Source organism: Passer montanus, unplaced genomic scaffold, assembly GCF_014805655.1.
Source record: "Passer montanus isolate IOZ18808 unplaced genomic scaffold, ASM1480565v1 scaffold59, whole genome shotgun sequence".
NCBI lineage: Eukaryota > Metazoa > Chordata > Aves > Passeriformes > Passeridae > Passer > Passer montanus.
This window is the reverse complement of record NW_024370926.1, coordinates 2,475,126-2,499,996: the sequence shown is the minus strand read 5'-3', so window position 1 is coordinate 2,499,996 and position 24,871 is coordinate 2,475,126. Positions and strand designations below refer to the sequence as shown.

Sequence of the window (24,871 nt, the reverse complement as noted above, 5' to 3'; positions counted from 1 at the left end):
GGGGTGAATAAATGCCCTGGGATTGGCACAGGGGAAGCCTTGGCACATCCAGGGTGTTCCCATGGCCCCGTTTGTTGGTGAGATGAGGAAACAAGCAGGAGAGTGACCACTCACCCATGCTGATGCCCAAAAACTGCTCCAATAAACCACTTCATCAGAAGCAGTTTTGGCAGAGGCCATTTCTGGTCTGGCAGGGGATGAGGATCCTGCAGCATCAGATTTCCTGAAAAACACAAGGATTTTTTACAGCAGGGGCTCAGCTGTGGGAGGTGTTGTAGATGTTGTGTTCAAATACAGGGTGGAGATCATTCTTCCAGAGCTGCCAGGGAATGATGAAAAGCAGGAAAACAAGACAAAACCAGGGAGGTTATGCTGAGTTCACATTTCCTGACTGTCCTCTTACACAAACGAAAGAAGTTCCTAAAAGCCTGGTTCAAACCTCTGGCGGGATGGAAAGAGAAGAAGCTCCTGTAAGTGCCTTTTCTGCTTCTTACTTGTAGACAAAGCCTCACAAGAAACCAGGCAAGGCTCTCTTTTGTTTTTGAAAGGTAGCCAGCGTGGGGCTGGGATTAATTCCTGAGCTCAGCCCTCCCTTCCACTCTGAGGTATGGGATGGGGATGTGGACACCAGAGCCAGGCTGATGTGGAGGGAGAAGGATGTGGCAGAGGGAGAAAAGGCATCTCAGTGGGCTGGAAGAGACCCAAATGCAAATTTTGGGAATAGTTTGTCCTGGTGTGGGCAGAGGGGGTGTGAAGGGGAAGGTGTTTATGAGTCTCGGATGTTGCTGTGATCAGCAGGGTGTGCAGCTTTGGTTTCCTCTCAAAGGCCTGCAGGGTGAATTTCCTCCAAAATATGATACAGAAAAGAAATTTTAAAAAGCTCATTCCCAGACAAGTCTTTTTGTGGCACTTTTCCATGGCAGATCCCTGCTCTCCCACTGCTCTGTCTGTAGTGCTCTGCAGCACATGCCAAAGAACTGTGAGACAGCACGAAAACATTTCAGTCCAGCTCAAACCCATTTTTCTTTTCAGCTGCCTGGAACTGCCTGGAATGGGTATTTGAGCAATTTCAGTGCTGGGACCACAGCAGGTACGTCCAGAGCTTCACTCTTTACAGCTGCACACCCACTCTGAGCCTGTGGGGTGGAGGGGCACCCCTTTCCCTGGGTGTTTGTGGGGAGGGGGCCATCCCTAAAACCTGCAGATCCACCATGGGATATACCCTCACTGGGATGCACAGCACAGCCAGGGACCAACAGCTTCATTTCTGAGTGGCTGCAGAACTCTGCAGGGACAAACAGATCCTTGAGGAGAGACTGGATCTACACAGCCAGGCCTGTTTGGGATTGCTGGAAAATAAACCTCAGGGAAAAGATGAGTAGCTTTGGCCATGGCTGAAAAAATGTCTGCTTTAGGGGTGGGGGGTGTTTACATAATTTTTTTCCAAAACTGTTTTTTGTTTTGCTGCCAAAAGATTAACCTTGATTTATAAACTCCTCATTAACCTTCAAAGTCCTAACAGCACCAGGCAAATTCCATCTCCTACTGTTTGAAATGGGCTCCTCAGTGGCAGCTTTTTTCCTTGAAAATCAGATCCCAAAAGTAGGAGACTCCCAATCACTCACCATTTCCTGAAATCTGGGCTGCAGCCATCTAAACAGTGACGCCCACAGTTCCAGGGAGTGACCACTGCAGGGGTTGTCACATGCCTTGTCTCATGCAGAAGTGATTCCAGCAATGTTCTTCCAGCTGAATCTCTCCCTCTCACCATAATTCAGGACTGGATTCTGGTGCCTCCATGTCCTTACCTTGGATGAGTCTTTGAGCAGCCTGGGATAATGGAAGGTGTCCCTGCCCAGGGCAGGAGGGTTGGAACAAGATGTTCTTCAAGGTTCCTTTCAACCCAAACCACTCTGGGATCCTATGAATTCCATATTTTCCACTTAATAATGCCTTTTACCAGAATCCATGTCTTTTTGTCCTAGAGTAGGCATGGAGAAGGGTCTGTGTCCTTCCAGGAGCAGGGAGATGTTCAGCATTTCCCTCTGGGAACAGCTCCACTGACATAAAGGTGCTGTTGGCAGGTTCTTCTTTAGCAAGAATTGAGATGTTGCTTTCTCAGTAGTGACCCCGGTGAATATAAGCAGCTCACAGTGAGCTGTGGTGGTGGATTTCCTGTAATTTGGAGCAGAAACTTCACTAAAACCTTGTGGTGGTGCCAGGAGGAAGTAGTGACTTTTGTAAGAGGAAACCATGCTCATTCATTTTTAAGTTTGATGTGTCTGAGTAAGGAAAGCAGAATTAATTTTGGGTTTTTGTTTCGTTTTTGTTTTTTGGTTTTTTGTGTTTTTTTTGGTTTTTTTTATATGTACAAGTAGACAGCTATCCCCGTGCTTAGGCAAAGGCCAAGTTATTCAGGACACAAAATACTCACCAGACAGTGGCAGAAATTTAAACCCATGAAATTCCAGTACCTGAAGGGAGCCTAAAAGAAAGACAAAGAGGAGCTTTTTACAGGAGCATGGAGTGACAGGACAAGGGGGAATGGCTTCCAACTGAAAGAGGGTGGGTTTGGGCCAGATATTAGGAGGAAGTTCTTTGCTGTGAGACCCTGGCACGGGCTGTCCAGAGAAGCTGCAGCTGTCCCTGGATCCCTGGAAGTGCCCAAGGCCAGGTTGCACAGGGCTTGGAGCAACCTGGGATAGTGGAAGATGTCTCTGCCCATGGCAGGGGTTGGAATGAGATGATCTTGAAGGTCTCTTCCAGCCCAAACCATTCTGTGATTCTATCAACTAAACATCTCTGTGTTTCAGAGATGTGTTTCACATTCACTCTGTGATGTGCTGTTTGCTTCCTGTGTGAATTGGAACAACACTTTGATCCCTTTTCCTTGCTCCTAGGCAGCCCCTGGTCAAATACAACCTTAGGAGTGACAGCAACAACCACAGACACGTGGCTGGATGCTGCAAATTTGAGTGAGTACCCATACGAGTACCTGGATGAGGAGGATTATGGGGTCTATGGCCTCTGCACCAAAGAGGAAGTGCTGTCCTTCAGCAGGGTGTTCTTGCCATCATTTTACACCGTGATCTTCCTCGTTGGAATGGCTGGGAATGCCCTCCTGTTTACTGTCCTCCTCATGTACATCAAGAAGAAAAAGAAGATGACTGAGCTGTATCTGCTGAACCTGGTGGTTTCAGACTTCTTCCTGCTACTGACCCTTCCTTTCTGGGCTCTGTACATTTCTCAGTGGGTCACCTGGGACATCTTGTGCTCATTCTTAAATGCCATGTACACTCTGAACTTCTACAGTGGCATCTTCTTTGTGAGCTGCATGAGCCTGGACATGTATCTGCAGATAGTTCATGCTTGGTCTCCTCATAGCTCCACAGTGTGGAGGAATTCCATCCTCATCTTGTTGGTTATGTGGATGCTTTCCATAGCTCTCTCCATTCCTGATGGCCTTTTCACCAGCACAAGGCAAATTCACAACAAAACCATCATGTGCACCCAGGATTATGGCCAGGAACACTTATTTTGGAAAGTTGTCTTTCGGGTGATCCAAAACATCCTGGGATTCCTTTTCCCCTTCCTCTTCATGACCTTCTGCTACTCCCGCATCGCGTGTGTGCTCAACACCTCCCAGATACCTGGCTCCAGGAGAGCTCTCTGCTTAGTCTTTACTCTGGTGGGGGTCTTCTTTGTGCTGTGGTGTCCTTACAACGTTGTGCTCATCCTCCACTCCCTGCAAGATGTCGGTGTGATCAGGAGCTGTGAAAGCAGTAGGAAACTGGACTATGCCCTGCAGATCACGGAGAGCTTGTCCTTTGTCCACTGCTGCCTCAACCCCTTGCTCTATGCTTTTGTGAAGAAACGGTTCAGGGCATATTTGTGCAAGATCCCTCAGGTCATTTTCAGGAGAGGAGCTTTCTTTTCCATCCAGGACTCCCAGACGAGCCCGTCTTGCAGCAGATATGCAGCTGAGATAGAAATGTTGAGCCTCACAAATGCATCATAAATATTTATAATATTTACAATATTTACAATATTTACAATAATTAAAATATTTACATTATTTACATTATGCGTGAGCCCTCTGTCCTGCCCATGATGGAGTTGGTGTGTGAGCCCACAGCACTGTGTAACCAGGTAGTTCATCCTAGCAACAACCTTGAGATGAGGACTTTCCATACTGGGATTGGAAAAGTACATGTGTGTCGCCCTGATTTTTAAAGTTTTTCTAAGCCTTCTGATGTTTACATTCTTGTAACGAACTTTCTCACACACTTTATCTAAATAACTTACTGTTTTGCATTCTTTTATAGAAGAAGAGAAATTTAATAGACTGTTGGTTTGTCCAGTGTCATTGGAGAGGTGGCACTGTCACCCTCCAATCCACTGTCATTTTTGGAAATCTATAAATGTTAGAGTCAGAAATTAAAAATGCCTTTTCTTACATTGGAAAAGCTGCGTGTCTGCGTTGTGTTATTTCGTGTCCTATAGTGACACATGTGGGATCTGTTTCTGTTGCAAGTGGAATTATTGTGAAAGAATTGTCCTGGATTTACACCAGTGGAAGAAACCCAGTTTCCATCTGGAGTATGTGAGACAGTAGCAAACAGAGGATCAGATTTCTCAATGTTGTGCCTTAAAAAATGCAAACTAAAACTTGAGGAGAGATTCTCCTCCTCCCTGGCACGGGCTTTCCATGGATGGAGTTCCAAGCTCATTCATCAGTCCAGAAAGACTGCCAGGGGATGTGTTCTATTTTCTGAGTCTCCTGATGAAGGCGAGGAAATGAAGGAATCTGACTCCATGTTCTTAGAAGGCTAAGTTATTATTTTATGATTTTATATTATATTAAGGATTGCAATACTAAAACTATACTAAACTGTACTAAAGAATACAGAAAGGATACAGACAGAAGGCTAAAAGATACTAATGAAAAGTTTGTGACTTTCTCCAGAGCCCTGACACAGCTGGATGGTGATTGATTATAAGTAAAAACAATTCACATTAAACTAATAAAACATGCACCTGTTGGTTAAAGAGTGTCCAAACTACATTTCAAAGCCGCAAAACACAGGAGAAGCAAATCAGATAATTATTGTTTTCATTTTTCTCTGAGGCTTCTCAGCTTCCCAGGAGATGAATCCTAGGCAAGGAGATTTATCCAGCAAATATGACAGTGACAGGGATGGCCTTGCTTCTCCTGGCTCTTACCATCTGCCAGATGATTTAAACGGGATAATCTTGTTTTCTACCAGGAGATACAACAGGAAGGACCGGACATCTTTAAGCTGAGTTGTTCTCTGTCATGATGAGCTGTGCCACACGGACCTGCTGAGCAGGGAACTGTGGCTCTTCAAGGGGCGGAGCCTTGGTTAGAGATCAGTTTGATCATCAGCTGATTTGAGAGAGTTTGAGCAGAACAAAGTCCAGACCAGTAACAATCAGTGAGAAATGTGCCACACGGACCTGCTGAGCAGGGAACTGTGGCTCTTCAAGGGGCGGAGCCTTGGTTAGAGATCAGTTTGATCATCAGCTGATTTGAGACAGTTTGAGCAAAGTCCAGACCAGTAACAATCAGTAAGAAGGAGATAAAAAGGGGGCTCAGCAGAACAGTGATGAAGGTATTTGCCTTCCAAGATCCAGTTTTACAAGATAAAAAAGATCCATGGGTACCACCTGTAACATAAATATTGACTTTGAAACACAACAGAGTGAGAGCATGTCCTGAACAGAAGAGCACAGAGAGCTGATGGTCAATCCTTACTACCCAGTGCAGCTTTGAAGTTCAAGGTTCTGAGTTTGCTGACTTTTATTTAAAGGCATTATTCACCCCAAATGCTCCTGAACCTTAAATGGTCCCTTTCCATCCTGAAAACCTATTAAGTCTGGAAGTTGCCTGGAGTTGTACAAATAAAATTATTAATTTAAGAGAAATCACTCATCACATTTATTTTATTACTACATAAGGTTACATGAATGAGAAGGGCTTTGATTTGATCACTGCTGTTATTTTTCTTCCCAATATTGCTACAGTGTTTTTCCAAAATTTTAAGGTTGGGAGCTTTCCTTAAAAAAACAAAGCCAGAATAAATATTTAGCTGATGCTATGGTGTGGCCTTCACTCCTCGGGTCAGGTCACTGCGGAATGTGGAAAGGGAGAGCAGCTGGGAAGCTAAAAAGATGAAAATTGTGATCCCAGACAGAGGAAGGCTCTTGGGACTGTGGAAAACATTATGGGATGCTCTAGGGAAGAGCAAAGGTGAGGAATAGAGGGGAGTTAATGTCACTCTCCATCCTGCACGAGTGGCTGGAGCAGGCTGTGGTGGCAGTCTGGGTAGATCAGGGTGGCAGCACCCAGAGGAGCAGTGCCAGGTGGGACAAGGGGTCCTGACATTGTCCCCAAACCCCATCTGGGACAGGTAACAGGGGAGTTTGAGAAGCAGAAGGAAAAGTGGGTAAAGCAGAAGAGCTGTGGTCCCTGTGGGCACTGCTCCCCAGCCAGGGGCTGGATGGAGCATCTGGAAACTCTGGATCCTCTGGTGCCAAGCAAATGCAGTGGCTCAAGCTCTCCTCACTCGTGGGGCAGCTCAGCTGCTTTGCTTTGCACTCAGAGCAGTAGCACTTGCACTGTTCAGTGGCAAAGCATTGTCCCAGCACTGCTGGGACACCATGTGCTGTGGAGAACACCAAAATATCAGAGACTTTTCCTTCTCTTTGCTTTTGAGACCAAATCAGCTCAGCTGTGACCCCCTTCCCTCAGTCCTGTGCTCATTTCCAGTAGCATTTCCAAAATATACTCTTGGGGGAGTTTGAGAAGCAGAAGGAAAAGTGGGTAAAGTAGAAGAGCTCTGGTCCCTGTGGGCACTGCTCCCCAGCCAGGGGCTGGATGGAGCATCTGGAAACTCTGGATCCTCTGGTGCCAAGCAAATGCAGTGGCTCAAGCTCTCCTCACTCGTGGGGCAGCTCAGCTGCTTTGCTTTGCACTCAGAGCAGTAGCACTTGCACTGTTCAGTGGCAAAGCATTGTCCCAGCACTGCTGGGACACCATGTGCTGTGGAGAACACCAAAATATCAGAGACTTTTCCTTCTCTTTGCTTTTGAGACCAAATCAGCTCAGCTGTGACCCCCTCCCTCCATCCCGTGCTCATTTCCAGTAGCATTTCCAACATCCATTCTTGTTTCATTTTTTCAGTGGGTGTCCATAGCCTGGTCTTAAAGGCAGAAATCACAGAGTGGGATTCTCTGAACATTTTCCTTACAAAATCCAGGCTCCATACAACCTAGAGAAGGGAATTTGCCTCATGCCAAAACCCGTCCCCCTAACGCAGCATGGATACTCCAACAGGATTCCAACATGCCTTCCACCTTAAAAATCTCTGTTCATCCAGGGACAAGTTCACCCCGGAGCAGAGCACTCTGCAGGGGCAAGGCAAACACTCACAGCCAATGAGGACAGAGGCTGTCAGCTCTGCATCTGCCTGCCAGCTGCTGGGTGGGGATAAAATCCACATTCCCAGCCCAACCTGCCTCTAATCCCAGCTCCTGGACGGGCACAGAGCTCTCATGGTGCTCTGGGTGGTTCTCCTCTGTACCGTGGTGTCATCACTGCTTGGTGGGCTCTATGTCCTGGGTGTGTTCCGGAGACAGAGACCCAACGAGCCGCCCCTGGACAAAGGTACCGTTCCCTGGCTGGGCTATCTGCTGGAATTCAGAAAGAACAGCTCAGAGTTTCTCAAAAGGATGCAGAGCAAACATGGGGATGTTTTCACGGTGCTGATCGGTGGTTATTACTTCACCTTTGTGATGGATCCGTTCTCCTTTGGCACCATTGTGAAGGAATCGCGATCCAAACTGGACTTCAGGACTAGTGCGACTCAGCTGGTGGTGCAGGTTTTTGGCTACAAGCCCATCGAAGCCACTCATAACATAGTTCATACATCAAGCACAAAGCACCTGATGGGAGATGGCCTCACTGTCCTCACACAAGCCACCATGGAGAGCTTTCGGAAGCTGCTGCTTTTCAACCTGAGCTCAGGAGAGAAGAGAGTGTGGCAGGAGGAAAACCTCTTCCACTACTGCTACAACATTGTCTTCAGAGCTGGGTATCTGGCTCTGTATGGCACCGAGCCACCCCGAGGGGCAGGGAACAAGGAAAAAGCGGAAGAGCAGGATCGCCTCCACTCCAACCAGCTCTTCCAGGAGTTTCGTAAGTACGACCGCCTCTTCCCTCGCCTGGCCTTTGCTCTGCTGCCTCCCAAGGACAAAAGAGAGGCTGAGCGGCTGAAGAGACACTTCTGGAACATGCTGTCTGTGAAGAAGGTCTGGCAGAAGGACAATATCAGTGGCTGGATAAGTGATCAAGAGAAACTTCTGGCAGAAAACGGTGTCCCCGAGTACATGCGGGAGCGTTTCATGTTCATGCTCCTCTGGGCATCCCAAGGCAACACGGGCCCCACTGCCTTCTGGCTCCTCTTGTATCTGCTGAAGCACCCAGAGGCTCTGAAGGCTGTGAGAGATGAGGTGGATAAAGTCTTGAGGGAGAGTGGGCAGGAAGTAAAGGCAGGGAGCCCCCCAGTTACTGTCACTAGGGACATGCTGAACCAGACTCCTCTGCTGGACAGTGCTCTGGAGGAGACCCTGAGGCTGGTGGCAGCCCCAATGCTGGTCAGAGCTGTCCTCGAGGACACCTCCCTGAGGACAAGCAGTGGGACAGAGTTCACCCTCCGCAGGGGGGACAGGGTGGCTCTGTTCCCACACATCTCTGTGCAGATGAACCCAGAAATCCACGAGGAGCCTGACAAATTTAAGTACGACCGTTTTGTAAACCCAGACGGCACCAGGAAAGATTTCTACAGAAACGGGAAGAAGCTGAAATTTGTCAGCATGCCTTGGGGAGCAGGAGTTTCCACCTGCCCTGGGCGCTTCTTTGCTACTGCAGAAATGAAATTGTTTGTGTTCTTGATGCTGAGTCACTTTGAGCTGGAGCTGGTCCATGAGGAGGAGGAGATCCCAGCCATAGACATCAGCCGCTGGGGATTCGGGACAATGCAGCCCGTCCGCGACGTTCGCTTCAGATACCGGCCGTGCTTCTAACCTGGGGAGCCCTGTGGTGTTGTTTGTTCTGGTGTCAGCTGTGGGACAAATTGTCTGATCCCGTGGTTATCAGATCTGTGCAGTGTCAGCACTGATATGATCTTGTTTGCCTAATGTTTGTCGTGGCTTTTGTTGTTGCCTCCTCCTCGTGTGCTGCTGCTGCGTTGGTTATGGGATAGAGGTTAATCTGCACAGAGAGACAAAATGTGCCCTGCCAGGCTACTCCCAGCACCATCCCAGGGGACATCAGCCCACTGAAAGCCAGGAGGAGTGCAGGGTTGGATGGGCAGGTGGGAACTCAAATTCAGGGCTTCCAAGGAACAGGATTTTGTCCAGATTCCTCCCAGGGCTGCCCCAGCAGAACATCAGCCCCATGGACCCAGCATGACTCTCATGGAGATATGTCATCAGGAACAGCTCTCTGGATCACTGCCTGGGATAAGGGGGATTGTGTCAAGGGGAGGTGCCTATGCTATGTAGGAGGAGAGCATTTTGGGATTGCGCAGGACTTGAAATAATAATGTGTTTGGGGGAGGAACCAAGAGGGGATAAAGGAGAGATTTGAGTGATTTAGGGAGGAAAATTGAGATGTAAGGAGATGAAATGGGCTGGTTGGGTGCAAATAGCTAACTGATTGGTCCATAAACTTGTCTGGTCACAACCTGCACCTGATAATTTATTTTCCACATGAAGTATCATTAGCAGGATGGCATTAGCTTGTGGTGAACCCCTGAAAGGTCAGAGAGCAGCAAATATCTTCTCCAAAGATGTAAGAATTTCCTTGGGGAAATTTTGCCTTGTTTGTTATTCCCTTCCTCTATCTGATGAGGCCTCCAAAGAGAGCAACCTCAATCCCTTATGGGCTACAGCCACTATGATCTTATAGCCCTCAAACATATTTTTTATCTGCTGGATCAGTGCAGGATAAAACTTTGCTCTACAAGCTCTGCTTTGCTTTATTTACCTTCGACAATTAGGACTCTCACCACTTCCTTTCAGAAGTTAAACCCAAGCCTCTCCTGCATGGATTGATTTTAATGCTGACACTAACCTTGAACTCTGGAGATTACTTGTGGTCAAGGAATGAAACTCAAACATTTTCACGTGTCCAAACGTCAGATCCAGATTCTGCTTTGTCCTGCAAAGGCCAGGGTGATGTAACTGCATGTTAAGAGCAAACTATCCCAGCCTGCCACATTGGTCATTAGCCCTGACCTCATGGTGGTGGTGGAAGTTCAGGCAGAAACTATCAAGCAGTGGCAGAATGAAGGAAATCAGAAACTACCTGTAAGGCTTGACTGAGACAGCTGATATTTCCATTAGCAATTCCAGCACCTTTTCACTCCTTCCATGCTCCAGCTACAGCTCTCACCTATTTTTTGTCATCCATGAGTTCACTCCTCTGAAGCCCTTCTCACATTCTGGTCAGTGTAAGCTCCAAATCATGCCCAGGAATGCTTTGGGGTAGCTGGGCAGCTTAGAGCCATCATCACATCCTGGCCAGCTGATGTCCTCCTTCCAAAGCTCTAGGAAAAGGATTTTTCACATGGATGTCTTGCATGGAAGTGGTTCCCAGCTAATAGGCAGTGTATACAGGTTATCACAAAGAGCCCAGGTCAGAGCTGAGGGATGAGGGACATGTGCTGCACAAATGTGGATTGGGATTGGGGAAGGGATGTAAAAGTAATGACAATGATTCAGCAGAAAAATCTGGCTTGATTTGCTCATCAGAATGGTTTATTTTACCAGTGTTGAGTCTATAAAAGAGCTCAGACATGCTCAAATGCATGCAATTGTGAGAAGCAAAAGAGAAAATAATTCATATATGCAAGAGCATGAAAGCTCCAAATGAGTTAATCTATAATTATGTTTTTTATGTTTAGATAGGTTTTTCCCTGGCACTGACCTTTCCATCCCAAAGTGCACCAGCAAGATCAAAGAACCAGCCTGTGCCAACAAAAACCTGACTGGATTTGTGAGAGAAGTTAAATTGGATGGGATCCAGAGTCCTGAAAGGTTTCCTGGGGGGGCAGCCCTCATTGCAGTGTCTGTCTCATGTAACTCTGCTCTCCTCCCAGAGAACTGAGCATGGAGTCTGGCCCTAAGCCCTTGGGTTTCTCTCCTCTAGCACACAGTGCAGACAGTATCACTTCAGCATTCCAAATTTTACAATCTATTGAGTTGGTGCCTGCTCTCCACAGCACAGGGAAAGCTCCTCTGCTCTCAGTCACAATTTCTGCTCTGCGTGCTCAGCAGGAAAAGGAGTCATGATGCTCCATCTTTCAGGTTTGGAACAATATGGGTTAAACCTGTTGGGAAAGAGCATCCCTGGATAAACAGCCTCACTTTTAGTATTGAACTGTAATGTATCAGGAACTGTTTTCTTGTTCACCTTCATCTAAACACAGCCAGACACAGCTCTGAGGAAGCCTCTTACTGCTGCTCATACGGGAAATTGAGGGATACATCAATCACTGCAGAGAAACTCAAAGGAACACTGAAGTTATGAGTACAAAGCAATGACACAGCCAACACCATCCTTTGCAGAGGAAAGCAGGGTTTGAAGGTCAAAGAGAAACGTGACATTTCAGGGTTTTTAAAAAGAAATAAAACACTCAGCCTTTGCCAGGGACACTGCTGCCACATCTCCAGTGGATGTGTCCCTGCTCCCCAGGGAAGAGCAGCTCAGCTTCAAAGTGGCAAAGTCTCTTAGTGGTACAAAATCTGCACGTTACAAGGTCAGTGTTGGGTTTGCTGCCTTCACTGTCCAGTGTCCCCACAAGTCACACATACACAGAAACAGCCCGTGGCAGGCAGGACACACGGACAAAACACAGTGGGGTCGGGCAGAGAGCAGCGTGGCAGGAGGGTTTGGTACCAAACACTCGGTGCAGGAGGTGATTCCCATCTGTCACCACATCCACGTCACTGTGCAATCATGAGGCCATACTTGGAGCACAGCAGGCCCCTCTTCTTCTCCCGTTCCATGAGGAAATTCCTCAGTTTGTTGGTGGGGAAGGTGACCAGTGCCTGCTGCCTGTTGTCCAGACCTGTCTCCTGGAGCCACGGGCTCTGCAGGCACTCGGAGGCTGAGGGCCTTCCCCTAGGACAGACAAAGGTGAGGGGTCAGTCGGGGATCCCTGCTGCCTGGGGAGGCAAATCTCTTGCAGAAGGAGAGAAGGGGAAACACCCAGGCTGTGCCCCAGCTGTGCTGCTGGGGGGACAGCCAGCCTCTTACCAGGGGTTTGCACACAGGGTGCTCTGGAGGAAGGACACTGCTCCCCCGGAGAGACCCGCGTAGCATCGCGTCAGCTTCAGCTTCCCCTTCCTGGCTGTCCTCAGGAATTCACAGGGCACATCCGAGCTGATGGGGTAGTTGGCACTCAGCCTGCCCCAGGAGAAGAGAATTGAAAACATGAAACTGCCTCCAGCTCTGGAGCTCCCAGCATGAGGAGAGTGTGGAGCTGTTGGAGCGAGTCCAGGGGAGGCCACCGAGGTTAGCAGAGGGATGGGGCACCCCTCTCCTTTGGGAAAAAACTGAGAGAATTGGGATTGTTCATCCTGGACAAGGCTTCAGGGAGACCTTAGAGCCCGTTCCAGTGCCTAAAGGGGCTCCAAGAGAGCCTCCAAGATGGACTTTGGATAAGGGCTTGTAGTGGCAGGACAAGGATGAACAGTTTTAAATTAAAGAGAAGAACTTTAGATTAGATATTGGGAAGAAGTTCTTCCCTATGAGGGCATTGAGGCCCTGGCACAGGTTGCCCATCCATCCCCCAGCTTTCCATGCCATTGCCAAAGGAGGGGGACAGCTGAGATTAACTCTCTGAAACTGTGATTTTAAAGCCAGTAACAGCCCAGGCAGCAATCAACTGACCCACATGATAAAGGCTGTAATTTAAAATCTGAAACTGTGATTTTAAAGCCAGTAACAGCCCAGGCAGCAATCAACTGACCCACATGATAAAGGCTGTAATTTAAAATCTGAAACTGTGATTTTAAAGCCAGTAACAGCACTGGGAGCAATCAATGGACTCACATGATGAAGGCTGTGATTCCAACGGACCAAATATCAGTCTGGGGAAGGGCTCCTTGCTCTGTCAGCAGTTCAGGAGCTGGAAAAGTAAACTTGTGTGAGGCAAGTTCCTCTCCAACACACTAAGAGCAGCACAAAGGCAGTGGGTACTTTTATGCTTTGCTGCCTTCCCAAGAGGGAAGAAGAGGCAGCTCCCAGGACAGGGAGCTGGTTGAGAAGCTTCCACATGATTGCTGATTGCAGTGAAACCATGAGAGCCTCTGGCAGATGGCAGCAATGCTTTGTCCCTGGATAAATGGACACATGGGTGCCAGCCAGAGTGGCACTGCTGTGAGCTCTGTCCCCTGTGGTCTGCAGTGGGACAGCTGTCACCACTCACGGCTCCCACAAACTCACACTGGCACTGCAGAGCAGCACCTGGAAGGCTTTTCCTGCTGGGACCACCTTCTGCCTTGACCAATGTTTGTGTCTTTCTGTTTATCAGAGATTGCAGATAAGCCCCAAGTCGCTGTGACTGAGCTCTACTCACCCATGGTCTCCACATAGTCCGAGCATTTGTCCATGGTAATAAATTTGTCTGGTGTGTAGAACTGTGCGTTGCCAAAATCCAGGAGTTTCAGCAGGTTGGGCTCGGTGATGATCATGTTCTCAGACCTGAGGTCCAGGTGCAGGATGTTGTGTGCATGGAGGTACTCAGTGGCACTGAGGATCTGCCACAGGTAGTCTCGGACCTCCACCTCTGAGTACGATGTCCTGGTGAGAGAAGGGGGATAGAAAACACAGCTGTCTTCTCTGCATGCCCAAAAATGCCTTTCTACACCCACTATCACTCTCCCCTGGGTGTCTGATCCCATCAGACCCTTGAGAGTCAAGAAGAAACAACTTTAGTAAATCAGCTCTGTGTGGAGAGGCTGGTCCATCCTGTGAGTCAGGTTTACAGATGCAACAACAGGATATTGTAGAGCTGAAAGAGAGAAAGCAGATTTGATGCTCACAATTTCCTCTTTTTTAATCACAGGATTTCAGCAGATCAATTTTGTGCCACTGTGAGAAACAATGAATCTTCCTGACCCTCCATGTCATGGTGTTGGGGTTAACAGATGTTGGTGTAAGGAAACCATTCATGTATCACATGATGGGAGAGAGTGATGCCTCAGGTGCTGCCCAAGGTGGATCCATGGAGGAGATCCTTTGAATAAATCCCTGCTTTATTCTTTAGCTCTGTCCAGCCTCTGTTCTAGGTCAGCCTTCACAAGGCATCAATAGAGTTTCATATCAACCACTGTGTCCAACATCTCAGCTGGGTGGCCCTGAGTTGTCCTGCTGTAGAAAACTCAAGTAATTTTTTATCTCACAAGAAGATGCAGAACAAACACTTTACAAATCCTGTGTGCAATGACAGCACACTGGAAGAGATGGAGAGGGATGATCCAGTTTGTCAGGAGAAAGCAACAGGTGTCTTCGTCTGTCACATTCTTTCTTTTTGAAAAAATCTCTTTGCCCAGGATTTTTCTCCTAAGAAGCTGAGAAGCCTCAGAGAAAAGGAAAACAATTTTATCTTTATCTCATTTGCTTCTCTTGTGTTTTGCTCCTTTGGAATGTGTTTGGAGATTGTTTACCAACAGGTGGTTGTTTCATTACTTTCTTCTGTGAGTGTTTTCACTCATTGGCCAACAAGTGCCAAGCTGTGTCGGGACTCTGGAGAGAGTCACGAGTTTTCATTATTATCTTTTTAGCCTTCTGTCTGTATCATTTCTGTATTCTTCAGTACAGTATAGTGTAGTATTCTTTAATATAATATAGTATCATAAAATGATAAATTAGCCTTGTGAGAACATGGAGTCAGACTCGTCATTCCTTCCTCACACGGGGCACCCCACAAACACAATCTCCTCCCAGCAGCAGCCCTGACTGGAAAGCTTTTCCCTCGTGTTCTTACCGCAAGGCCAAGGAGTGGAGCAGCTCTGGCCCCACACACATCTCCTGGATCAGCACCAGGTGCCGGGGGCTGACGTAGGCACCCTTCAGCTGGGCTATGTTGGTGTGGTGGAGCTTCCTCAGCACCTGGTACTCCAGCAGCACAGCCTGCTTGTCCTCCTGCCAGTAAGGGATGATTTTAGCAGCCAAAGTCTTGCCGCTCACCTTCTCCCGGCACTGCCGGACGATGCTGAATCTTCCCCTGGTGCAAAGGAACACAAAGGCACGTTAAGCTTCTCTCCTGTTCTTTAAAACCACCAGGATCCCATGCTGTGTTTTTCATCTGTGCCTGGTGGGGAGTTATTGCACCTACTGTCACAGTTTGCACGTCCTCCTGTGTCTTTAAACTGTAAAGTCACTTTAAATTACAGGAGTGAGAGCTTAACTCCTCTGGAGAGAGAGAAAGTAAGAGAACTACGCCTGTTGGCAACAGAAATCACTGTCTCTCTTCCAGGCAAGAGCTCCCTCCTGGTGAGGAGTTATTGCATCTACTGCCACAGTTTGCACATCCTCCTGTGTCTTGAAACTGTACAGTTTAAAGACAGAGAAAGAAAGTTAAACCCCAGCACCCTGACTGCAGTGCTGTCTGCAAAGGTTGGTACATCAAGGACAAGAAACTTTGTTAGCCCTGGGCTCATTTAATGATTAATCCAGTGGCTGCCCCCCTGCCCAGCACATTTGTTGTGGCAGGACAAGGAGGGATGGTATTAAAATAAAAAAAGCTTGCTTTACACCAGATATGAGGAAGAAGTTATTTTGTACAGTAAGGGTGGTAAAAAAAGTTGAACCCCAGCACCCTGACTGCAGTGCTGTCTGTAAAGGTTGGTACATCAAGGACAAGAAACTTTGTTAGCCCTGGGCTCATTTAATGATTAATCCAGTGGCTGCCCCCCTGCCCAGCACATTTGTTGTGACAGGACACGAGGGGATGGCATTAAAATAAAAAAGGGTTGCTTTAGGCCAGATATGAGGAAGATTTTTTACAGTAAGGGTGGTAAAACAAGCTGGCCTTGAGCACTTCCAGGGATCCAGGGGCAGCCACAGCTTCCCTGGACAGCCTGTGCCAGAGCCTCCCCACCTCACACAGACAAGTTTTTTCCTAATATCCAATATAAACTTACTCTCTTTCACTTTGAAGCCATCCCCTTGTCCTGTCCCTAAATCCCCTTATAGAAAGTCCCTCTCCATCTTTCCTGTAGGCTCCCTTCAGGTACTGGAAGGTGCAGTGAGGTCACCCTGAAGTTTCTCTTCTCCAGGCTGAAGAACCCCAATTTTCTCAGCCTTTCTTTGTAGGAGAGCTGCTCCATCACACGTGGGATTTCCCCCTGGGTCGTTAAGAGCTCAGCTGGGTTCTCTACCTTTTGATCTCGGTTTGGAAGGCGTAGGTCTGGTAGGTTGGGAAGGGCTCAGGAGGTGAGATCACTTCACTCTCTTCCTCAGGGGCAGCTGATGGGAACTCCTGCGTGGCAGCACGAGGCTCTGCAGGGAGAAAGGGACAGGCTTGACATGGGAACACAGCTCTGTGTGCAAACTGGAGCCTCTCAGAGTCTCCCCTGCTATCTGTGAACAATGACAAGCAGAGCTTTCCCCAGGTGTTCCAGCTGTGGCCCCCACTGCTATTGAATGCAGCAGATTCTGCTCTGCCCACCCCAAAATTCCCTGATATGGCCACTGCAGACAGAATGGGATGGATTCTATGTCGTGTGCTATGGTATAAAACATCTTAGCCACTGTTTTTTATATTCTCACACAGCAAATCCTCAGGATATGGTAAAAACTGACAAGAAATTAGAAACTGTAATTAGAAATTAGAAACAATTAGAAAAATTGTGGTTGGACAATTCAGAGCAGCAGCTGGAACTTGTTGCTCTGGTTCTGTTGTTTGGTTGTGTCCAAGCACCCTGTGAAATACTAAAGCATCCCTTTAAAGCATCTGCTTGGGAAAGCTGAGATATGATAAGAAATCCTGAGAAAAAGGAAAGCAGAGGACTTAGGGTGAGTTAAAAATATCTCTGTGAACCGATTTTTACAGAGCAACCTTCTCCATTGGGAGGAAATTCCAGCTAGACCAACCTTCTGTTTCTTTGCAGAATACTCCAGCAGCACAGCCTGCTTGTCCTCCTGCCAGTAAGGGATGATTTTAGCAGCCAAAGTCTTGCCGCTCACCTTCTCCCGGCACTGCCGGACGATGCTGAATCTTCCCCTGGTGCAAAGGAACACAAAGGCACGTTAAGCTTCTCTCCTGTTCTTTAAAACCACCAGGATCCCATGCTGTGTTTTTCATCTGTGCCTGGTGGGGAGTTATTGCACCTACTGTCACAGTTTGCACGTCCTCCTGTGTCTTTAAACTGTAAAGTCACTTTAAATTACAGGAGTGAGAGCTTAACTCCTCTGGAGAGAGAGAAAGTAAGAGAACTACGCCTGTTGGCAACAGAAATCACTGTCTCTCTTCCAGGCAAGAGCTCCCTCCTGGTGAGGAGTTATTGCATCTACTGCCACAGTTTGCACATCCTCCTGTGTCTTGAAACTGTACAGTTTAAAGACAGAGAAAGAAAGTTAAACCCCAGCACCCTGACTGCAGTGCTGTCTGCAAAGGTTGGTACATCAAGGACAAGAAACTTTGTTAGCCCTGGGCTCATTTAATGATTAATCCAGTGGCTGCCCCCCTGCCCAGCACATTTGTTGTGACAGGACACGAGGGGATGGCATTAAAATAAAAAAGGGTTGCTTTAGGCCAGATATGAGGAAGATTTTTTACAGTAAGGGTGGTAAAACAAGCTGGCCTTGAGCACTTCCAGGGATCCAGGGGCAGCCACAGCTTCCCTGGACAGCCTGTGCCAGAGCCTCCCCACCTCACACAGACAAGTTTTTTCCTAATATCCAATATAAACTTACTCTCTTTCACTTTGAAGCCATCCCCTTGTCCTGTCCCTAAATCCCCTTATAGAAAGTCCCTCTCCATCTTTCCTGTAGGCTCCCTTCAGGTACTGGAAGGTGCAGTGAGGTCACCCTGAAGTTTCTCTTCTCCAGGCTGAAGAACCCCAATTTTCTCAGCCTTTCTTTGTAGGAGAGCTGCTCCATCACACGTGGGATTTCCCCCTGGGTCGTTAAGAGCTCAGCTGGGTTCTCTACCTTTTGATCTCGGTTTGGAAGGCGTAGGTCTGGTAGGTTGGGAAGGGCTCAGGAGGTGAGATCACTTCACTCTCTTCCTCAGGGGCAGCTGATGGGAACTCCTGCGTGGCAGCACGAGGCTCTGCAGGGAGAAAGGGACAGGCTTGACATGGGAACACAGCTCTGTGTGCAAACTGGAGCCTCTCAGAGTCTCCCCTGCTATCTGTGAACAACGACAAGCAGAGCTTTCCCCAGGTGTTCCAGCTGTGGCCCCCACTGCTATTGGAATGCAGCAGATTCTGCTCTGCCCACCCCAAAATTCCCTGATATGGCCACTGCAGACAGAATGGGATGGATTCTATGTCGTGTGCTGTGGTATCAAACATCTTAGCCACTGTTTTTTATTTTTCTCACACAGCAAATCCTCAGGATATGGTAAAAACTGACAAGAAATTAGAAACTGTAATTAGAAATTAGAAACAATTAGAAAAATTGTGGTTGGACAATTCAGAGCAGCAGCTGGAACTTGCTGCTCTGCTTCTGGTGTTTGGTTGTGTCCAAGCACCCTGTGAAATACTAAAGCATCCCTTTAAAGCATCTGCTTGGGAAAGCTGAGATATGATAAGAAATCCTGAGAAAAAGGAAAGCAGAGGACTTGGGGTGAGTTAAAAATATCTCTGTGAACCGATTTTCACAGAGCAATCCTCTCCATTGGGAGGAAATTCCAGCTAGACCATCCTTCTGTTTCTTTGCAGAAAGGACATTTCCTTTGCTATGAGGATGTGTTTGCTGTGGGACCATGAATCTCTTAATTTTAAAAACATGTGTGCAGTCCAAAATAGCCAAACAGGTGACAGAAAGAGTAAATCAAGATCTCTATACTTCAGAGACAAAATACAGCTGGAAAATTCACCACAGAAGGACAATAATTCCCAATGGAAGACTCCAGAATAGACAAGTTAACTACTGAATTTAGGATTTAGTCTGCAATATAAGCAAGTACAGAGTTTTCACCAGTGCAAGATCTGTATCAGTAGATAAATGCCTACAGTAAAACATTTATTGTACAAGACTTGTTTCCTCATAATCTCAAATCAAAACTGTGTCTTCAACAGGTAATCTACAGCTCCCAGGTTTTTATTTTATTATTAAATATAACATATATTATTTCAAGAAATACTATATTATTTTTATAATAAATTTTATAATATTAAACTTTAGTTAATATTAAAGTTTATTTTAATATAGTTACACATTGTTTATATTTACATGATGTTGCTATCTTATTGGGATATTTAATATGTTTATACCTATTCTTCTGTGTCCAGAACCAGAAAATAATTAGAAAATAATTTAATTTTAGATGCAAAAGCCCCCAACAACCCTGAGCCAAGTGGAATTGGCCTTGATTCACTTGCTCTTGACTTCTGGGCCCACAACTAAAACGATGCAGCGGGTTTGATGCAGGAAAATCCCAAAGATTTCTTGGAGTTTGGTCTTACCCATCTGATCCTTGGCAGTGATTGTCACTTTGGCAGAGGGGTGGCTGTAGGGGCCCATCCCTGCCCTGCTGCTGCAGGCTGTCCTGAAGCTGTAGATGAAGCCCTGGGGGAGATTTCTGGCATAGTAGCAGCAGTCAGTGATGTCAGAAGCAAGAGTTGTCCACTCCCCATCTGAACCAAGGGCACAGAGAAAAGAGATCAGGACTCATTTTAAGGTGGTCACAATGGCTTGGAGGTTTTTTGAGATTTGGGGTTTTGTTGTGGGGGGTTTTGCTGGTTTTTTTTCCTGATTGTTGTTTTTTTTTTCCCCACCAGCTTTATTTATGTGCTGGGAATGTGGAGAAACCAACTGACCATGGCCAGCTTTGGGGCTGTACCTGTGTCCTTCTTCTCTAAAATCAGCTGGTTCATATCTGATAATTCCAAGTTGTGCCAATATTGTTCCAGAGGAGTGGTGACATTTTCCTGTATTTTTTCTCTTTATCTAACTCATGCCACCAAACTCTACTGGAAATATACATCAAGAACTCCAAACCAAAGACAAATCATTATTTTTTTTCCTGTTGGTCCTGTTTTGAATCCAGTTGAGACCATGAGGTGCAGGATTCCTGGACAGAACCATCCACTAACACCATCCCAGTGTCTGTTTTTAGTTCAAACCCAGTGTTTGAAACATGGGAGTTTTACTCAGCTTTCATGAAACTCAGATGATTTCTCATGGAACTGGAATTCTAAGTGCATTCTGGACTCATTATTCATGGGACTAAGTTAGGAAGGAGAAAATTCCCAGCAAACATTTTATCAGCCTTCCTCCCACATGATGTTGTGCCCCCTGTTTTGCTGCTGTGCTCAAGGCTGAACCCTACTCCCTGCAACTGCCTGAGATGAAACCCATCCTTCCATTCAGATAAAATCTGGCAAAGAGCCTCAAACCATTGGATAAGCAGAAATTCCCCGCCCAAACCCAAAGTATCAATGATTTTACAGGGTAATGGTTGAACTGGGGGCTGTTTGTACAAGAAGGAGCAGATACAGCTTAGAAATAGAGAAAAATATGTACAGAAGTAGCATAAAAAAGCCTGTTTTCAAGTAATGGATAAAACAAGGAATTTATTCCTGATTATCTTAATCTTCCTGTGTTCAGGAGATCAGGATTTTGCAAGCTCCTTCCAAATACACAGAGCACAGTGGAAAATTGTAGATGCTGTTCCCCAATTTCCTTCCTAATTGGAAGAACTTGTGTTTGTACCCTCCCCAAAATCTCTCCTGCAGTTGTGTCAAAATGAATAACGATAAAGCAAGTGGTGTTGGAGGGCAAGTGACTCACACCAGATCCAGAGGGAAAGGGCAGAAAGCTGCTGCCCATGCTAATCCAGAAGGGAGGGTTTGTGTGTTTGTTTGGAGAATTAAATGAAAGAACATGGAGCAGCAGAATCCAGGCTGTGTTTGTGTGGCTGCAGCAGGAATTGCTATCAGACACCACACTCATAATAACAACAGCAAATCCATCCCCAGAGAGACAGAACAGCCTTGGGGATTTGATACAAAGCTTTTTGTAACTAAGCAGGAAAACATCCACTTTTGACAAGGGCAGATAGTGACAGGATGAGTGGGAAGGGCTTTAAATTGTGAGAGACTTAGATGAGATGTCAGGAAGAATTTATTATTCAGAGGGTATTGAGGCCCTGGCACAGGTGCCCAGAGAAGCTGTGGCTGTCCCTGGATCCCTGCAAGTGCCCAAGGCCAGGTTGGAAATTGGGGCTTGGAGCAGCCTGGGACAGTGGAAGTGTCCCAGCCCATGGCAGGAGGGCTGGAATTAGGTGGTTTTTAAGCCTTCCAACCCAAACCATTCCATGATTAATGATCCACTGAATTTCACCAGCCTCTGGACCAAGCCTCAAAAGAAAATATCAAAGGGGGGATGCAGTTTTGTCAAACTTTGGTTATCTTGTCCTGGCTCTTTGCCCTAAGCTTCCTCCACAGTCAATGGAAAAGAAAAAAAGCACAGCAGTTGAGCAGTGGATAAATTCCCTGTTTGATAAATCATCTTTCTCCAAGACTGTACAGAAAACCTGAGCCTGGGATGATGTTGTTTCATTGGTGTCTAATTTTGTCAGATTATTCAGAGCTGCATGTCAGACCAGGCATTTTCTCCTGTAGCTGCTCACTTTTTGGTTGTAGCTTCCACACAGCCTAGTCTGATTCACCTTAGCAAAGCCTTAGTATGAATATGCAAATTCCAGATTGATTTAACCAGCACATCTCCTAACTTTTAACTGGTTAAATGATAGCTGTATGAATCCCATTCCTAACTCTAAACTGGGGAGTTAAATCAGGCTGTTTCTGAATAACAATAAAATATCCAGCTGGTGAAGAAATCATACAAACCAAGATGTTCCTTGCAAAGCATAAGGACAGCACTTTACCTTCAGTCTTGCACTGGACAGTGTAGTGGACAGGGGTGTTGGTTTCCACAGGTTTCCAAACCACCTGCACTCCATCCTTGTAGACCTCCACGATGTCAGGGGGTGGAGGGCTGGGGGGAACCTCTGTGGAGAGGAGGCACAAACCCCATGAGTGTTAACAGCAGCACTGCTGTGATACAAAACTCTACACCCAGCATGTCTCAGCTGCAGATATTATTTATATAAATATATAAAACATGTATACATATATATAGACACAGCTAGTAGAATAGCAATTTTACCATTGTGGATGCAACAGCCTGGTCAGAAAGTGAGAAAATGGGCTTTGTTTTCTCACAGTGGACTTGTGAGACTTTTTAGGGAGTTGTAGAGAAACGATGATAACTTGTTGGTATCAACAACCTGCAGGTGGTGTTTTCCTACTCTGTTTTTCTGTTCTTCTCAAGGACTGTTTGTGAGAAAGATGTTTTTGTTAATTAGCCAATCAAGTAGAATGTGTCAAATCTGTCTATAAAAGAGAGGATTTTCCTATTAAACTTCCCTTCTGCAAACCAGCCTTCAAGTGAATTTGTGTCATTTCTGGCTCAATGGTGACATACCATCCCTAATTTAAACTCAGTACCAAGATTTTGTCTTGGAGTGGCTCTTAATCCAGGAGAAAAAATAAAGAGTGAGGAGAAAAGGGAATGAACCCTGCACAGGCTGTGGACCACAGCAAGGGAGAAATCTTCCTCTGCACCTATGTGGAGAAATCTCACCTCAGAGGTAATGATAGGTTACATTTTTGGGGACAAAATTACGCTAAATACCTATTTCTGTAGCTACTCCTTCTCTCACCTGCTTTTCTTATGACACAAGAGGTGGATGCTGAGCCCAGAGAGTTTGTGGCCACACAGGTGTAAATACCAAAATCCTCCTCATTAACAGAGAGGATCGTTAAGAGCTGGAAGTGTTTGAGCGTGGACGAGATGAGGATCCGGCTGCTGCTCTGCACAGCTATCCCATCTGGAAAGCAGGAGACGGGAGAGATAAGTACCCTGCAAACTGATACCAAGGTGTTTAAAGGTGCTGCAGGGGGTCAGGCACTCTCTGGGGGGTGGCAGTGTCACCTCTGAACCAGCTGACGTGCAGGGAGGAGTGAGCTGCCGTGCGGCACGAGAGCGTCGCGCACTGTCCGGCGGCCGCAGCCTGGTCCGCGAGCTCCTCGACGAACGACGGGGCTGCAGAGAGGAGGGAAAGTGGGCATTCAGGGTGGCCTGGAGAGATTTGTGGGAAATAAACCCCTGCAGGACATCAGAAAGTATTTTTAATGGGGTCAAGGAGCTTTCTGGTTCATGGTGTGCCGTTCCTTTGAGCGCCATTTGGAGAATCCCCTGAGCACAGAGCTCACAGGTGAAGGAACCCTGTTCACCCGTGGGGGTAGTGTGACAGACAAGATGGATCTTGGAAAATCCATGGGGAATATCTGTACTGCCCAGCCCTGGTACAGCTAAACCAGCAGAACAGCCCAGAGCAGAGGGAGACCCTGTCACAGCAAGGGTTTTCCTCAGGCTGAACCTAAACGTGGGAGCAAAACTGAATTATGGAATTTCAAGGATGAGGGGATGAAACAGGACAAGAGGAAATGGCCTCCAGTTGCCCCAAGGGAGGTTTAGTTTGGATATTAGGGAAAATATCTTCATGGAAAGTGTTGTCAAGGAATGGAGGAGGATGCCCAGGGAGTCACCATCCCCGGAGGGATTTAACAGATGTGTGGCACTTGGGGACATGGTTTAGTGGTGGCCTTGGCAGTCCTGGGGTAATGGTTGGACTCAGTAAACTTAGAGGTCTTTGCCAACTAAATGATTCTGTGATCAAGACAACACAAGAAGAGAGAAGGAGACATGAAAGATGGATATTGAAGAAGAAAAAACCCTATGGAGCATCAAATCTGCTCCCATCTCCATGGGAAAGGGGGAACTCAGGTTTTCTTCTGTGTTTCTCCAGGGGTTTTCTCCACAGTAGCCAGGGGCTGCCATCCTCCCACACTGCCCTTCCCAGTGTTTGGGCTCTGCTGAATGCTGGGATAGTAACATGAAAATGCTTCTGATGCAGTCAAGGGGAAACTTGCCATGCATAAAGCAATGATTTCCTGAATCACCCTCTGAGGGTAAAACAAACCAATGACTCCTGCCACAGCAATACCTTTCTCCTTTGGGATGAGGCTTGGTAGCTTGAATGAAGGGAGCGCTGATTTCCTCTTCAGAGATCCTTCAGCCCCTATTAACAGCTCCTTTTCTGCTGCCTCACTTCCCAGCTCTCCAAACTCTGCTGTGAGAAAGGATGAGAAGTCATTCAAGGCCCTCCTTCTCCCCGTGGCACCTATTTGCAGTGACAGCTCTGCCTTCAGACATAAATAGTCACAGGTTCCCTTATTAACCAGCCTTTGATTAACAGGGAAGTCTGTGACAGCTGCTGCAAACAGAACAGTGTCCTGGAAGAATATCCAAGGGTGAGGGATGGCAGAGAAGAAAGGACAGATCCCCATGTCCAGTAACCAGGGTGACTTCAGCTTCTCCCAGTCACTTCAACCTGAGAGATTTGCCATGGTCAGATGACAACTGCAGCAAGGAAAGCATCACCCAGCCCTGGTCCTGGTCTGCTTCTGTGCAACCTCAAACAGGGAATTTGAGCCCCTTCCATCAGTGGCTTAACCCAGCTGGCTCTGCACTGAAGCC

General features: G+C 46.9%; 3 protein-coding genes across 3 annotated transcripts in view; 2 read left to right on the top strand and 1 right to left on the bottom strand.

Moving 5' to 3' along the window:
* On the top strand, nucleotides 1-4,343 carry ACKR2 (atypical chemokine receptor 2). The gene is made up of 3 exons (XM_039726424.1): nucleotides 1-470; nucleotides 1,033-1,090; nucleotides 2,901-4,343. Exons 1-3 carry the CDS (start codon nucleotides 279-281, stop codon nucleotides 4,016-4,018), a joined length of 1,368 nt encoding a protein of 455 aa, XP_039582358.1. The 5' UTR covers nucleotides 1-278; the 3' UTR covers nucleotides 4,019-4,343.
* A 2,530-nt stretch (nucleotides 4,344-6,873) lies between these two features.
* On the top strand, nucleotides 6,874-9,199 carry LOC120510523 (7-alpha-hydroxycholest-4-en-3-one 12-alpha-hydroxylase). The gene has a single exon (XM_039726423.1). It carries the CDS (start codon nucleotides 7,576-7,578, stop codon nucleotides 9,103-9,105), a length of 1,530 nt encoding a protein of 509 aa, XP_039582357.1. The 5' UTR covers nucleotides 6,874-7,575; the 3' UTR covers nucleotides 9,106-9,199.
* A 1,617-nt stretch (nucleotides 9,200-10,816) lies between these two features.
* The window catches only part of OBSCN (obscurin, cytoskeletal calmodulin and titin-interacting RhoGEF), a 181,967-nt gene continuing 167,912 nt past the window's right edge, over nucleotides 10,817-24,871 (bottom strand). The window contains exons 104-114 of the mRNA XM_039726425.1: nucleotides 24,339-24,464; nucleotides 23,264-23,374; nucleotides 22,992-23,159; nucleotides 22,155-22,277; nucleotides 19,729-19,899; nucleotides 18,248-18,368; nucleotides 15,078-15,317; nucleotides 13,668-13,891; nucleotides 13,142-13,217; nucleotides 12,344-12,493; nucleotides 10,817-12,208 (exon numbers count right to left, since the gene is read on the bottom strand). Coding sequence (XP_039582359.1) covers nucleotides 12,031-12,208; nucleotides 12,344-12,493; nucleotides 13,142-13,217; nucleotides 13,668-13,891; nucleotides 15,078-15,317; nucleotides 18,248-18,368; nucleotides 19,729-19,899; nucleotides 22,155-22,277; nucleotides 22,992-23,159; nucleotides 23,264-23,374; nucleotides 24,339-24,464 — 1,688 coding nt within the window. The 3' untranslated portion in view covers nucleotides 10,817-12,030. The remainder of the gene's footprint in view (nucleotides 12,209-12,343; nucleotides 12,494-13,141; nucleotides 13,218-13,667; nucleotides 13,892-15,077; nucleotides 15,318-18,247; nucleotides 18,369-19,728; nucleotides 19,900-22,154; nucleotides 22,278-22,991; nucleotides 23,160-23,263; nucleotides 23,375-24,338; nucleotides 24,465-24,871) is intronic.

Coding starts and splice junctions, on each gene's coding strand:
- ACKR2 (XM_039726424.1), top strand. CDS start 279: ATGTTGTGTTCAAATACAGGGTGGAGATCATTCTTCCAGAGCTGCCAG. Junction 471..1,032: donor TGGAAAGAGAAGAAGCTCCT/GTAAGTGCCTTT, acceptor TTTTCTTTTCAG/CTGCCTGGAACTGCCTGGAA. Junction 1,091..2,900: donor CAGTGCTGGGACCACAGCAG/GTACGTCCAGAG, acceptor CCTTGCTCCTAG/GCAGCCCCTGGTCAAATACA.
- LOC120510523 (XM_039726423.1), top strand. CDS start 7,576: ATGGTGCTCTGGGTGGTTCTCCTCTGTACCGTGGTGTCATCACTGCTT.